Source organism: Aythya ferina (genome assembly GCF_964211825.1).
Source record: "Aythya ferina genome assembly, chromosome: 9".
Classification (NCBI taxonomy): domain Eukaryota; kingdom Metazoa; phylum Chordata; class Aves; order Anseriformes; family Anatidae; genus Aythya; species Aythya ferina.
Genome location: NC_140305.1, coordinates 23,016,987 through 23,032,816, shown reverse-complemented (window position 1 = coordinate 23,032,816; position 15,830 = coordinate 23,016,987). Strand labels below are relative to the sequence as shown.

The following is a 15,830-nucleotide window of genomic DNA, read 5'->3' as shown; positions in this document are numbered from 1 at the left end:
AAAACCACTGAGTTTGTTACAATGCCCCACTGTGTCCTGGTGAAATCAATAAATAAATACGTGGGGGAAGAAGAGAACGCACACCAGGCAACAGCAAAAGCTATGCCAGAGCTCAGCTAGAGCAACATTCATTAGCTACGGGGCACAGAATAAAATATAAACAGAGGAAAATCAGTGATGAGAAGGAAATTAAAATGTGACGGCAAAGTAGAGAGGGTTTTGCATGACTGGAGAACAAGAAATCCATCCACTAATAAAGCTAGAGTCTTAGTAAGTGGAGTCGCTTCGTAACGGGGGGGAGGATGAGAGTGAGTCATGAAAAACCCTCACCGCACATGTCCTGGGAACAGCACTGACAGGCTTCACCCCCAGTTTATAGGAATAAAACCAGTGTCAAGCATGGGAGGGGAGTGGGAGCAGCCGTGGGGTGAGCGAGCAGGGCCCTGTGCCCCCAGGACTGGTCCCTGTGCCCCAGCTCCCCCCAGCTGGGTTGGTTCGAGCCCTGCAGCCTGCCATGTGCAGCATCTCAGGCCTCACGTCTGGCCGAGGCAGTTAAAGCGGTGGTTTATAGCATCGAAAATGCAGCCAGGAGTGTAGATGGCATCGCTCCCCTATGCAAAAAATAAACCGTTGCTGTAAGATGATAGCAGAAGCGTCATGTTGCTGTACAGGGCTAGGATTAGGTGGGGCTGTAAATTGCAGCAAGAGGACAGCACCTAATCCCTCCTGCAGCTGCCAGGCCCTCCGGGGCTGCAGCAACACGTTCCAGCTCGGCACTGGGGCATCTGCCTGGGACTGCGGGTGCCGCGCTCCTCGGCGAGCCTCGTGCAGGGAGCTGCTTGGAGCAGGCTCTTACTGTAGTTTCCTGATGCAGTGCTCTCCCCGTTCTCTGGCGTAGCTGTCTGTTCCCGTACACGTTTCAGAAATCTTCTTTTGTGCCACTGTGTTTTAGGGGGATGAGCTTTAGATGAAACCTAAATGAATTGCTTTTGTTTCTTTGTTGGAATTAGGTTTGTTGTTTTCTGACCTACTTGCAGGAAGAGAACGCTGTCCTGCTTCATATGTCGTTGGGCTGGTCCTGCCCAAATTCCTCTGGTTCTTCTGTTTAGTCCTAAATAATTATTATTTTTTTCCTGACTTGCAGACTGGAAAATAAAACAGTAGATGGGCAAAGCTAATCCTGTTATTTCACCTTGTTCCCTCCCAGTTTGGATTAATTAATTTGCATGGACTGTTACCTGTTGCTCAGAACAGGCAAACACTTTCTCAGTACTGCCACAGGTCTTTGAATTGTAATTGTAATGCTTCGCTAATCAATTTATAACTTCGTGCCGGAATTGATCGTTCAGGGTAAGCAAAAGGCTGATCTCAAAAGTTATGTTAAAAACCTACCTAACGGAAAGCATCGCTGCAGCAGGGCTGATGCTTTCTCCTGATGCCAGCGTTCATCAACCTCAGTAACTGCAGTGAAAAATGCCTCTGGCAGTGCTGTAAGAATCAGGCCTTTGTTGCTAATTAGATGTGAAATGATCGTTCTGTGATTAAGTGGTAGTAAATAAATGTTTCTCTTGTGCATATGGGTAGTGGTAGTATCCTATTCATTCTCTATGGGGAAGTGGAGGACTGTTCCTGAGCCAGAGACAAGGACATCTCTCATGCAGTGTGTGATGCTGCTGTAATTCTGATCCCCAAAGCGTTGTGATTTAACTGGCACAGAACAGAGACAGGTACAATACTGAGCAATTTAATGATTTGTTGATGAGGAGTTGATTATTAAGTTTACGTACAGATAAAGGGAGATCATTTTGTTCTACCAAAAAGTTTCAAATTTCATGAGGTAGCTAGCTGGCAGAGATACATGTATATGAATTTATACTACCTGACACTGGTCTGTGCATCTCAGTGATGATCCACCAGAATTCGGGTACACAGCTCCATTCCCATGCTTGGGCTCGTGTTTGCTCACCCTCCTGCCCTCTGGGTCTGTTCTGTGCCCGTGTCACTGCAGTTACACGTGCCACAGCATAGTCTTGGATAAAATTGTTCATTACACACCTATTTGAGGGATGTTCCCTAAGTCCTGTGCTGTTTTCTAAACGCTTGTGTATACAGAAAATGCAGCCCCTCGCAGAAGAGCCTGCATAACAAATGCATCGCAGAGATATTAGGGTGAGTTTGTAATAACCGTTGACAGTTTGCATTGCAGCCTCATGCCAGATTGAGGATCAGTCTGTTGCTTTTTATTGCCAGTGTGAACCAAACACAGAAGGTAACGCTAGCGTGGCCTGCAACAGATTGGTGCCGTGCCTCCTGGTTGCAGAGCTGCTGCTGGCAGCTTTTGTTCAGTCTTTTGCTTTGAGCTCTTGGGAAGGACTGTGCTCGGTTTCTACATCCACCCTACCTGCAGTGGTTCATCTTCTTTTGTGTTTACTCTGTCTGCTGCAGGGAATGCAGTCAACAAAACTTGTTTAAATTCTCATAGCTGGCATCTCAGTAAACTCTGAGCTCCACAAGAAACTTCAGCGCCCTGTTTTAATTGAATGCGTAGCTTTAAATGGAGCTGAAATAGCAGGCAAAACTTGTAAATTTGTGTTAATGTGCTGTGTTATGGCAGTGTGCGAATTCTAATGGATTTGTACAACTGAATTGTTCTGGTTTGCTCAGATGGACTCTGCTGCCCAGCACATTATGGGATGGCGCTGTGAAGAACAGGGAACATAGGCTGGAGAAAGGAGAGCTAGTGAAGAAGTCAGCCAGTGTCTGCTCTCCCTCTGAAATCTGTGGATTAGAAATATTTGCAGAAATTATACAGTATATTTTAAGCAACTTATGAAACATTATTGAGAGGATTAAAACTTGGATGCTGAGCGTACAAAGAATAGGAGAAGGATTCTGGGAAAGCTGCGAGGCTCTTGGGTGGCAGCCAGTACCAGCCTGCCAGTTGTGCTTGTCTATAATTATGCCAGCATTAGAGCTTTCATAAATCTTGGGAGAGAAGGAGCGGAGAGACTATTTCCAGGCTATTAATGCCAGGATAATTAGAAATATCGGCCAGCCTCTCCAATTAGTGCCAATAGAAGGCAAAATACCAGCCAGTCTGAGTGATTTGAATACCAGTCAGTCTCTGAGCGAGTCTGGGGAATGTACAGTACCGGGTCTAGAAGAAAAATGTATATGATATCAGAATTTTTACTACTATAAGACTGACGATAACTTTAGTGTTTGGCAGTCTTTGTAAAGTTTGAACCCACCAGTTAGTCAAACTGGGGTTTCTGTGGTCCACTGCTCTCAGTTCAGGCATTGTGCTACAGGTGAGACTTCCCTTTTCAGCCAGCCACCACTGTACATCTGTTTATTTAATTGCATGCTTAGCGTTTGGCCACTCTGCTTCTCTAGGAGAAGAAGCAGAGGAAAATGATGGAAAAATGTACACCCGTAAACATAAAAACAGGGAAGTCAGGATGATTTTAAACAGTTAAAGAAAACTTTGTTCAAGGCATCTGAATCTGCAAAAGTTTGCACAGGAAAAAAAAAATCCATTCTTAGTAGTCCTGCACTGATATAATATACTATATTATATTAACTATATTAACTATATAATGGATATTTTATTAAAACATAGGATTAGTAATTAGGTTTTGTGTAGTCTGGATATTAAACAGGTTATCATTGAGCTGGGAAACACTGAGACCTCTTATTTTTGTTGAAAATAATTTTTATCATGCAACTGTATGTCTAGGGATTTAGATTTGAAAAGTGCTCTCACTTACGAGGGACTTTGGCTTTAGGATTCACGATTTTCTTCCAGTTCCAGCCCTTAATTTAGTTGATCTGTACCGTAATGTTGCAGCCAGAGCAGGTGGGTGAAGTTGAGGAAGATTGTGGATAAAACCAAGTTGTAGAGCAAGTGTGGAACAGCACTGGGGAAATAAAAGTAAGTTACAGTTGTTTACCAGTGTGCTAAATGTCCCTTTAGTGTCTCCAAATGGTTGTGCAGCGCTGGAGGTCTGCACGATTGTTTCTAGTTTGGTAAACACATTTCAGAGATTTACTACAAACATTTTATGGACTTCTTGCTTCTGTGTTGCAATCCGAATGAGAAGAGGTGGGAATTGATAGAGGCTGGAGAATGGTGTCAGGGAGAAATGTCTGTCCCACTCGGGCACTTTGGAAATCTTCAGTGATGAAGTAATGTATCGAGCATGGAAGAAGAACAGTGCCTGGAAAGAAAGACGGAGCCCAAGGAGGAGGTTGGGATGTTTGGGAGTTAACTGCAAGGAGAGATGCCTGTATTATTAATTTTCCTGATAGTTTGCTTGCGTCTAGAAACATCGAGTCTTCTGTCAAGCTGTGAACTATGTAGTCTCATCTATGGGCAGGTGTTAATTTTACCAAGGTAAAATAAAAATACAAACCTGTAGAGGCAGGTGCCAGGTGTACAAATGGCACAGCGCAGCTCTTGGAGCATCTCTGCCACTTCCTTGGAGGTATCCATGCACCGGTTCGAGCGCTTGGTGGTGTTCTGCTAGGCTTCTCTTCTGCTGTGCCTTTGGGGACTTTGTGACGTTGCTGTGCAATGGTTTTGCATTCAGATTTTGAAATTAAAACAGTTTAAACTGTGTCATCTCACGTAGGTGTTATTTGTATTTGTATTGAGCAGCCTGGGCCCTCTGTCAGCACTCCATCCTGAAGGACCCCAAAACCACTATTTCTCACGTGTGAGTGGGGTGGGGTAGGGTGAGACCAGCTGCTCTTTGACGTTTTGGAGGCTGTCCTGCAGCAACTCAACATTTTTTAATCCTAGCTCATATATAGTTGGGTGGGATTGAAAAGATTTTAGTTTTATTTTAAACGAGGAGGGGGATTTTTGAATGTCCCTGTCCTGGCTTGTACATGATGTGCCTTGGGAAGTATTTGGGACTTAGCTTTCTCAAGACCATCTCATGCTGCTGCCCTGTCTTGGCTTTGTCAGGGCTCATAGTAGCTCCAGGTCAAACTAATGTGAAGCTCCCCCATGTACCTTTGACATCCAACTTTCTCAACAAGGTATCATGCTTTCCAGCAGATCATCTCTGCCATCACATGCCGCATGCTCTGAACAGCCAGATGTGTGTCCGGCCCCACACTGCTCAGTATGGGCTCCATCTCTATGGGTTCAATCTCTGCTGTCCTTAGGGCTCACGTCTGAGTGCTGTGTGGGACAGGGTTAAGGCTCTGCCCATGCTCACCCGTCCCTAGAGCAGCGGGAGTCGGTGGTGGACTGGACGGCGGGCAGCGAGAGCCCTCTTGTGGGATGAAGTGTTTTTGAAGGGCTTGTAGGGTTTATGTGGAATTTGGTGTGCAGAGGGTAGCGCTCAAGAAGTGTTACAGGGTTCCTGTGAGCGGGTCGATTCACAGATGAATTTCACACCTAACTTAGACATTTCTTCGTTAATGAATAAGATAAATCTGATTTCAAGTATAATGACAAGCTGTAAATACATCTCATGAAGGTAAGAATCTGGAAAGAGGAGGAATCAGACAACAGACTGATGGTGTTACGTATTGTTTTAGGTAACGTAGCGATGCTGTCAGTGACTTCAGAGTTCCATTTGCACAGTCCCTGTGTGAAAGCATCTAATTCTAATATCATTTAACAGTTCGTCATAGGATAAGAAACGTCTGGTTTTGTTTTGAAGCTATCTAATTACAGATGGTTCTCTTTCTAGGGAAAACGGAACAGTGGTTTCAGAGAGTGTTACTTTGGAAGCCAGAAGCATTGCAAGTTGACGAAGCTTTGTCCAGCTTTGGGTTACACCTTCCGATTAGCAGCTCAGAATGACATCGGTACTAGGTAAGTTATCCCAGGGTGCACACTTCATTGACAAAAAGTGGTAGTTGAAGAGTTTAACTTGCAATATGACAGTGTAAAGAGGGACTTCTGACTTTCTTGATTTATTTTTTTTTCCCTCTTTATGGTTTTGGGTTAAATATCTGATGTTTGATCTATTATTAATGCTTTAATGTATATCACACCTTCTCCGGTGGTATCATTCACCCCCAGGGAATTGCCACGTCCCTTCAGAGTGATGAGGTTGGTCGAAGCAGATAGACTCCTTTTGAGGTGCTAAATGGTGTTTTGTGGTCTATTTCTTACACAAAAAGAATACATCTTTTATGTGAAATTCCCACTAGGGATCTCTGCGAACCAAGAAAAACAAGCAAGAGGAAGTTGAGTTACAGATTTTGAAAGGAATCTTGATGTATTTATTTTTCTATTTTAAAGCAAAGCCCTTCTGTCCTTTTTCAGCAGTACAGTCCTTTCCTTCTTCAGGGGAACTGGCAGGGCTGGCTGACAGGGTGGGAAAGAAGGGGGCAAGAACCGGGACTGAGAGGGGACGGGCACACTCAAGGGCACTGCAAGATGGGTTTCAGAGTCTTCTTTTTTGCCTGTGCACAGATGCATTTAAGTGAAGGTGATGAGAAATCAGGCTTATTCCAATTCTCAAGGACTTCCTGGGGAGCACTGGGCTAAAACACTGCCCAGCAAGGACCAGAGCATGTCCAAGACACATCCTCATGAGCGGCTGCGCGCCTCTGGAGGAGAGTAGGCGAGGAAGAGTTTAGCTGTGAAGAAGCTAAACATCCAGTGCTTTTGTATACTCATTTATTGTCCTTAGCTAAGCAGGATCTAATAATTATTACTAGAAGGAAAGAAAAAGAAAAACAACGATGTGCTTTGCTGAGGAAGATTGCTGTATCGTTCTGTCATCTTAAACACAAAACTCCTAGTGATATATGACTTTTAAAAGTTAATTGGTGTCCCTCGGAGATGTGCAGAGACTGTTCATGTTCCTTTTGCCAGTTTCTTTCAAGATTACTTCCCTCCCTGTTTAAATAGTCCATGAACTGTGGAGGGACTTGAGCTGGAGCTGCCAAGTGCAAATGGAAGGGCACTGCCAGATGGTGGTGTCTCTGCAAAGTTCCCAGCTTTGGAATCTCTTCTTTTTGCCAGATCCCAGATTTTTAAAAAATGTTTTTGGGCATGCTGCACAACTTCTCCCCACCCACTCCCCCTCCCCCCCCTTTTTTTTTTCTGTTATATTCTCTCTTTTTTTTCTCAAGCTATTGAAGAGGGAGCGGACTAACAAGTATATTCATGGTCAGCTGCTATGTGTTAATCTACAAGATAAGCACCAACAGCACACGGCTTGTTTTTTATAGACAGCACTCAAAATTATGACATGCTAATGTCATCTAACACTTCATATTTTAAGATGGTGTTGGTTAGTTGTAATGCTTGTGGATTTATCATTTGAGATGATTTTTTCTTGTTTGGGTGCTCGTTACAGGTGTTTTTGTTTTTTTCAACACTCATACATCTGTTGTTTTTGAGAAAGAAGACCCACAAAAAGCAGATACGGATTTTTGTGTGCATTAAATTCATGTGATGGCTTTGTTAAGAAACAGTATACCTTTGTACTTTGGAAACAAATCTGAAAATTGCAAGAACACTGCACTCAATTGAGAGTTCCGATGATGTGCTGCTGAAAATTCACCGAAATCTATCCATTTTAAGTTTTGATCTCAAATTTCCATTGTACTTCGTATAGTCTGCCTGGGGTGTTAGGAGAACTTCCCACACTTGTTCAACACAACAGCCTGTTCTGTTTCAGGGCATTGTGTGCTGGGATTTAGACAAGATGAGAGCATGCATCTCTCCTGCTGCAGATGTTCTCTTTCTTTGCAACCTGAGCTTTGTGAAAGAATGACTTTATTGCTCAGCTTTGAATGCAAAGAAATTTGGGCAGGGAAGGTCAGAAAGGAGCAGAGCCAGCCTGGAGAGTTGGAAGGTATCCGTGCCTGCACCAAACAGCTCCTACGTGATGCTGAGCATGTGTGGCCATGACTGGATAGATTTTCCCTGCTTTCTTTGGAGAGGGATGTCTGAAGCAGATTTGCTGAAGCACTTGGTTTTCAAGGCTGTAGCTTGAATAGAAATTGTATTCTGAGTGTAAAAAGGTAGAAACTACATATAAAGTTTAACTTCTAAAAGTTGAGAAGTTGGACATTATTTGCTGTGCTTTATTTTCCTTTTGTTAAATTAGATTTTGTTCTACTTCACAGTTAATAGTAAGTTAATTTGAGTCAATCCATTATTATTTTCCCAATATTATGGCAATGAAATCCATAAAAATGGTTGTGAGGACACTTGTAATCCTGCATTTGTTTCTGTTTTTAGTTCAGGCATTTCCCTAATTTTGTGTGCTCATCTTTTCCACTTGGCCATATTAACATTGTCTAGATTTTTTGAAAATAAAAAAAAAAAAAAAATAGTAATCCATCTATATATATGAAAACACTGTGCTGTTCTTTTAAAATATTCCTCTCTCCTTCTCTGTTCTTGTATAGTGGGTACAGCCAGGAGGTGGTATGCTACACTGCAGGTAACATTCCTCAGACTCCTTCTGCACCAAGGCTTGTTCGAGCTGGTGTTACGTGGGTTGCATTGCAATGGAATAAAGTAGAAGGATGTACACCAGAGGAAGTGATTTCCTACACCTTGGAAATTCAAGAAGAAGATAATGTAAGTGCTGTGTTACTGTGAAGCGTACTGAGTGGCTCAAATTGAGTTTCCATTTATTAGTCCAAGTTTATTGAAAATATTGTGGATTCCTATTTTGGAGGGCCATTCCAGTTAATACTTCTGTAAGGGTTATGTGAGGACTCTTAAAACTTTATGTAACAGAAAAAACATTTTAATAGAATGCCTTTTAGGAGTACTCAGTACTTGGCAGGGCAGAGATGTGTGATTTGTTCAGCTTCACAGTAGAATTTTGAATCCTTAGCTAAGAAGTAGCTAAAATTCTTAGCTAAAAGTCTGTGCTGTCATCCGTGATTCGTTTATAAAGCTTCACAGGAGTCCATAACCTATAGGGCAGTTTATCCTCCATGTTCTGCTGAGTGGTGCGCTTGCTTTCTGTAATCATCTGTCACTTTTATTCCTCTTAAAACATGTTAAACTGTTGTTACTGCTTTTAAGCTTATTTTACAGCAAAATTACATTATTCAGGTTGGTTGCACCATCCTTCTAGAGGGAACATTATTGTGACCTAGTAGCTTAAAAAAAAAAAGCAAGCAAACCGAAAACAAACATAAATTTCACTCAACTATGAAGCCCCTTTGATACAGCATATTCTGGCTGCACACTAATACGGAGAGCATTTACTGGAATTTCTTCCTCTCTCTAGGATAGCGTGTTTCACCCAAAGTACACTGGAGAGGAGCAAGCCTGTACTGTGAAGAATCTCAGAAGAAGCACACAGTATAAATTCAGGGTAAAATCCTCCTCTTGTCACTGCATAGTATTTTCTGTCTTGGATGTGAGTTGTTTTTTTCGAGGCACTGTAGGGAACCTTTATTATTACCTGCAAAACTGAGCCATCAAAACCAAATGCTCTGTGTCACATAAGGCATTATTTTATACGAACACCTGATGGGTGAATCCGGTCAATTCGTGAGCTGCCATGGGCATGAGGTGTCTGGGAGCCAAGTGCTGCTGCACAAGATGGTGTTTGACTGCATCACCCCTGTCCGCCAGGGCCTGCAGCGAGCTGTCTCCTCCAGATTGTGTGCTCCTTTGCGGGCTGGAAGACCTTGTGAAGGTGCATGAACTACCTCAGGAACTGGAAAGCTGGTGCAGCATCATGAAGAGATGATGCCTTTTAGTTCAGTGTTGTGGATGCTTAAGTGCTTTTCTGCAGTACTGCTTGCAAATTAAAAATGAATTTTTCACAGCTGGGTTGATGATGGGTTGAACTGGGCCTCTTCCTCGTGTCACCGGCTCAGAGCACAACTGTAATCTGACAGTAGTGAGACCTTCCCTCATTGCACATGGACCATCATTAGTGAGCTGTGAAACTTAGGAAAGGATCCCCAAAACAGTAAAAAACGAAACCCTAAAACAGTAGTGTCACAGCAGCATTTTACAACTAGCAGTAGGGACTATACTGCTAATTCTAGGCTTGTCTTTGAGCCTGGGCAAAATAGTTGGTTTTCTTGTATGGGGCTCTGGGTAATAGAGATTGCCCAAATCTCTTGTAGGGGAAAGGGGGGGGGGGGGGGGTTAATTTATGTAAATCAGTGTCCACTTTAGAGAGGGGACATCCTGCTAACAATTTTGGTCAAAATTAAGGTTGGTTCATTAAAGTGACAATGGAAGTGTAATACACCTTTGTAAAGGGATTTGTTCAGCATCACATGAGGGTTTAGCTCGGGGGGCAAGTGACACAAAGCACGTGAAAAGGTGCAGAAATTTCATTCTCCCAAATGTTTGAATTACCACCTGGAACCACCAGTGACTGTTTCTAGTGAAGTTCCACAAACAACAGTGCTGGTGTATGCTGCGTTGTAATGTTATCAGTGACATGGAAGCAGAGTGCCATTTTTATTTCTAGTAAGAAGATGAGAAACTCTAGTTTGGGGAAGCAGGGGCTCTGAAAAAGCATTGCATATTCCAGCTGAAGAATCAGGTTAATACGAATTTTCAGTTCCCACTGGACCAGTGCAGACTTTAGCTATATGAATAAAGGAAATTGTAAGTTAAAAATAAGTTGTATTACATTTATATCTCAAACTGTTCCCCTGGAGCTGTTACTGAGATATTTGTCTAACTTACGTATCTGGTGTTCATGGTAGGATGTCTTAAATTGGTGAACAGTCAGAGAAGAGCCAAGAGATAATTAAATAATTCAAAAACATGGCAGTAAAAAAAAATAAAGATGCCAGGAAGAGTAGGGTAGCAGGTCATCAAGGATGTCCACAGTGGTTGAAACTTTCATAACTGGCTATTCAGTTTAGCAGACCCAAAGTGTAGGACTTCAATAAGCAGAAAATTGGGAGCCAGGCAAATTCAGTGAGAAACACAGGGTTGGTGATATTTTGGAATTCTTGTCTGCTGACAGTTTTTCTTATTTGGATCATATAAAGATGTAAAGCCATACCTTTTAGAAAAATAACAAGTAGCCATAAGAAAAACTTACACAGGAGTCAATACTGGCTTTGGCTTCTTTAAAGCAAGCATATGGGCTGGTGAACCTCAATTAATTTTTTGGCTTTAAAAACTACAAATTGTTTTCCCCAGAAGCCTCTGTTAGAAGAGGGGATAGAAACGACCATCCTGACTGAGAATATCAGAGCTTCCCAAGTGGAAAAGTTCCTGCGAGCTTAATATTTACTCTTAGCAATTACAATAAATATTTTATTACTCACTTCCTTGGCAGCAGATTCATATCCCAGAGACTATTCTGAGCTGATACAGCTCTCACCAGCCACAAAGCATTAGACCATTTGGGATTTCTTCCTGATCTGCTCTGTCTCCTGGCCAGGTCCTCGGGTCTTCTCGTAGCTTAGCAGCGTTCTCACTGAAGTCAGCAGAAGGTATTCTTGAGTAGAGACAAAAGATTTGGCTGAGCAAATTTACTTTGGGCACATCCTGCCAGTTTTGGTGACTGTCGATTATGCCTTTCTTGTTTGCCTGTCATACTACTTGGGGTTTTAATTATGTGATTACTGATAGCCTGAAAGAATTTGTTCTAAATAGCAGTTTATACCTCCAAAACAAAAATAGCACAGTTGTTATCTTCATCTTCAGTGAGTAAATAACTTCGAGTTGCCATGTGATTCTTCTTTGTTGTTGTTCAGAGAAAAACAGCAATGCTGTTATCTTAAGCTTACATGGTGGTGGAGGGGGGTGGAAAAATCGATGTAGTTTCTAAAGAAACAACGTTGACAACCAGCTGTTATTAAAATCCCACATGCTATTTTGGGAGGTGACATGCTTTCTAAGTTAATGATATTTGTGTAGTTACTAAAGGAAGTATTGTACAAAACTGTCAGAAAAACCGTCACAGTAAGCAACGATAAATTTGTTGCATTTTTTTGTTTCAGCTGTTTGCTTCTAATGTGGAAGGAAAGAGTTCTCCAAGCGAAGTTTTGGTCTGTACAACAAGCCCAGACAGGCCAGGACCTCCAACCAGACCGATCATTAAAGGGCCAATAACATCTCACGGCTTTAGTGTTAAGTGGGGTAAGCAGGTTCAGTTTGGCATAGGAGAGCTTTGGAGGGTCATAATGTTGAATATTGAATTCAGATAAAATTCTGTAAATGCATCTTATACCATAGATATTTCATGCCATTTGTAAGTCCATAAAGTTAAAAAAAATAAAAATACATCTGAAAGGCTGGACAGCTCAGTTGTCTGAATATTTTGAAGGATGTTTAAAAGAACTTACGTTTTAAGAATCAGATTTCTTTTTCTTGTTTTTAATTAATTAACTCGGAGTTTTAATCAAGTGTGCCTTCAGGCTTGTCTTCTATTTTGTGTCCCATTGCAGATGGACACTGCTTATCCTGCAGCTGCTTCCTTTATCAATGGGACAAACCTCCATACCGCATCTTTTTCAGTTCTTTTTCCACACATTTTGTTTGTAGCATCTCTGAAATGTTAGCCAGCCACCTTATTCTGACTCATTCTGAGAACTAACTTCTGCTACCCACTTCTGCTATAAATTCATCGGTGTAGTTAGTGTGGGGGAGTTAGTTTGTCGAGGAGAAAGAGCAGATTCAAAAAGAGTTTCTGTATTCTTTTTTGTTCTATTTCATTCCTAATCTTGATTCACTAACTACTTGCCTTGCTTGTTGTTGTTTTTTTCAGATCCTCCACAAGATAATGGTGGTTCAGAAATCCTAAAGTACCTATTGGAGATTTCTCAAGGAAGTCCGGAAGGTAAACTTGAAACAAGTTTTATACATTTTAATCCATGCTGGCTACTCTAAAGTACTGGCCCTTTAGGCTCTTAGTATGCTAATACTGCAGATATGATTGAAACAGAGTTACGTACTTGCAGCCTTAAAACCTGCAGGATTTCTGGGAGAGTTTTGATTATTTTTTTTTTTAATTTTTTTGAGCAAGTATACTTGTTCTCCATGACAGGTGGAATTTTATGTTGTAGGGCTGAACTTATTATTCTATTTTATATTTTTAATATATTTTAGAAATATATATATTTGTATGGATATGCATTTCTATGCACATATTTCTGTGTGTATGTGTCTATGTATGTCCTGAAGCAGCAATAATATTCTTAATAATATTAAAGCTAATGACTTCCTTGAAACAAATCATTCATGAAAGACCACATTAAGGATTTTCTTTTCTCCTAGACACCAGTAAACTTGTTGCATTGTACTTTTATAAACTTGGATATATCTCATTTTCTAGCAAATCAGTGGGAAGTGGCATATAGTGGATCAGCAACAGAATATACCTGTACTCACTTGAAACCAGGCACTTTGTATAAACTCCGGGCATGCTGTATCAGCACTGGCGGACACAGTCAGGTAAGTATTATTTAACAGTAAGGGCTATTGGTTTTACATTTTTCAGAGATTTATCTACTATATATGGTAAATAATTTATTTTTTTAAAAGCAAGTGAATATATTTCCTGTAGCACAATAAAGCAACACTGATTGCTGTTAATCTTCTGTTGCAAGTTGATGAATTTTTCAAGCCTTCTATGTGCATCTGATGACTTTTTAGTCAAATTGCAATTCAGTGTGGTTTGCTTTCCTCAGAACCAATCTGTAAATGTTTATACTTAAGCTAGAAAAGACCATGATGTTTGTGTGACCTGACCACTTGCTTGTGAAAGGCTACAGACTCTGATCTGTGTGAGTCTCTACTGACCAACACTGGTGGCTGAAGTTGTAGTAGGGGTAATCGCCTTTTATGTGGCTGAATCGTTCTTTATGCATTTTGGTTCCATTTTCCAGCCACTGATTCCTGCCATTCCCTTCTTTGATTTAAAGTCATTTTATTACCTACGCTTCTATTCCTATTGCTGTGATTTATTTTTTTATGATTGAGTACATTAGCACTCAACACTGTTTTAAAAAAAAAGGAAAATTAGAATAAAGAGCCCCAAAAATTAGCCAACAACATTTCTGTGCTACAGTGCTAATGAAAGAATTCTATTCATTGCATTTACAAAAAACATGCTTGATAGCATCTCCTATCCTTTATTGTTTATGTAAACAACTAATAAATGGCTGTTTTAGAGCATAGTTTTCATCACTTTCTAATTATGGCTGATTTCCTAGGCACTAATTATACCACAGAGCTAACTTCAGCTCCTCTTCTCTTCCAGTGTTCTGAAAGTTTACCTGTCCGTACGCTAAGTGTTGCACCAGGCCACTGCCGGCCACCAAGAGTTTTAGGGAAGCCGAAGCACAAAGAAGTTCAGCTACAATGGGGTAAGCTGCTGGAGCACATCACTGTTAAATAGCTTGGAGAATTTGGGCTGACATTTAAATCCTGTTTCAGAGAAACACAACTCATTGGATACCAGTAATTTTGTAAAGAGCTTGGGCCATGGACATGACACTAAACAGTCAAAAATACACAGTTTTTCAGAATACAAGATACATACCAGTATGCAACAGATTTTTTCTTTGCTATGGTAAACTTGCAGCATCCAAGACTCTTTGTGGTGTCAATTGATAAGCTAAATTCTAGAGCAGCACCATTTCTAACTGACAAATATATCTCAATCCGGTATAAAAAATGACTTCTGCATGCAAAAGACCATGTTGTTTCCTAGAAGATCCACCTTCCGGTGGCAGTGCTTTTCAGAACCCCAGGCAGGCTGATTTGGCAGTACTGGCTTGTGATATAATGTAGAAATATTACCAAATATGTTGTTTTCATGGTGGAAAAGGTGCCTGTAACAAACCAAATACAGGCACGGAAAACAAATGAGTTTTGCAAAAAGCTGTTATTCCAAGTGACACTCAGGGTTTAGATCATTGTACTGAGATTTAGAATCTCATAAATGTTAGCAGTGTGACTAACAAAGTTTGAGAATGGCAGTTGTTTGTGTTTTTATTAGGTGTTAGTGGGGCTTTGCCAGAAATCCCATGTGTAAGTAGTAGTTTTGGAGTGTACATGACCCTCACTAGCTTGTGTCCAACAATAGCCAGCAGCCAAGATTAGGTCAGACAGACACCATGTGCCTCATAATTTCTCTCTGACCCAGAAGGAATGTACTCAGCACTCGTCTAGCGCCAGTCTTAAGTTTTCATGTCCTTTTCTCTCTTTTGCCCTATCAACTTTTTTTTTTTTTTCCCAAAAAAAAACGTCTCTGATATGGGGGAAGAAACAGTTCTTCAGAAGAGGATGGTGGCTACTTTGCTTTGCTTAAAAAATAGCTGGGCACCTGCTGGTGCCAAGCAGAGTCTCCCAGGTTGAAAGATCATCCTTGCCTTGGGAGGAGCTGCTGATCTTGCATGGGATGATCTGACCTGGTGTATGTTTAAAGTTAAGAGTAGTTTTATTCATTTGCCTTAAAAATGTTGATTATATGCATGGTGAAGATATTGCCAGTAAGGCATCTATCAAAGAGGAAAATCATTGCTGACAGTATGGGAGTGTATATAGTGTATGTGATTGTATCTATGTGTTGTGAATTAAAAAAACTAATCTTCCTGGCATATGCCCGTATGTTGTTAGTGAATTATGTGTTTTCTTTCTAGACGTCCCTCCATCGGAAAGCGACTGTCCCATCTCAGAGTACAGTGTAGAAATGACAGAACCAGAAGAAGTTGTTTCTGAAGTGTACCATGGTCCTGATCTGGAGTGCACAGTCAGCAACCTTCTTCCCGGCGCAACGTATCAGTTCAGAGTGAGAGCTTTGAACGATGGCGGGGTATGTGATTTGGCTTTTTCTCATCAGAGGTAGTAAAATGCCTGAGTTGTGTGATTCTGGACAGTGATTGCATTAGAGCTGATG

At 41.2% G+C, this 15,830-nt stretch overlaps 1 protein-coding gene across 1 annotated transcript in view; it reads left to right on the top strand.

The window, feature by feature from the left end:
- FNDC3B (fibronectin type III domain containing 3B) overlaps positions 1 to 15,830 on the top strand; it is a 174,287-nt gene that overhangs the window by 119,405 nt on the left and 39,052 nt on the right. The window contains exons 12-19 of the mRNA XM_084530178.1: positions 5,709 to 5,833; positions 8,392 to 8,566; positions 9,231 to 9,317; positions 11,929 to 12,067; positions 12,696 to 12,767; positions 13,263 to 13,381; positions 14,190 to 14,295; positions 15,574 to 15,746. Coding sequence (XP_084386304.1) covers positions 5,709 to 5,833; positions 8,392 to 8,566; positions 9,231 to 9,317; positions 11,929 to 12,067; positions 12,696 to 12,767; positions 13,263 to 13,381; positions 14,190 to 14,295; positions 15,574 to 15,746 — 996 coding nt within the window. The remainder of the gene's footprint in view (positions 1 to 5,708; positions 5,834 to 8,391; positions 8,567 to 9,230; positions 9,318 to 11,928; positions 12,068 to 12,695; positions 12,768 to 13,262; positions 13,382 to 14,189; positions 14,296 to 15,573; positions 15,747 to 15,830) is intronic.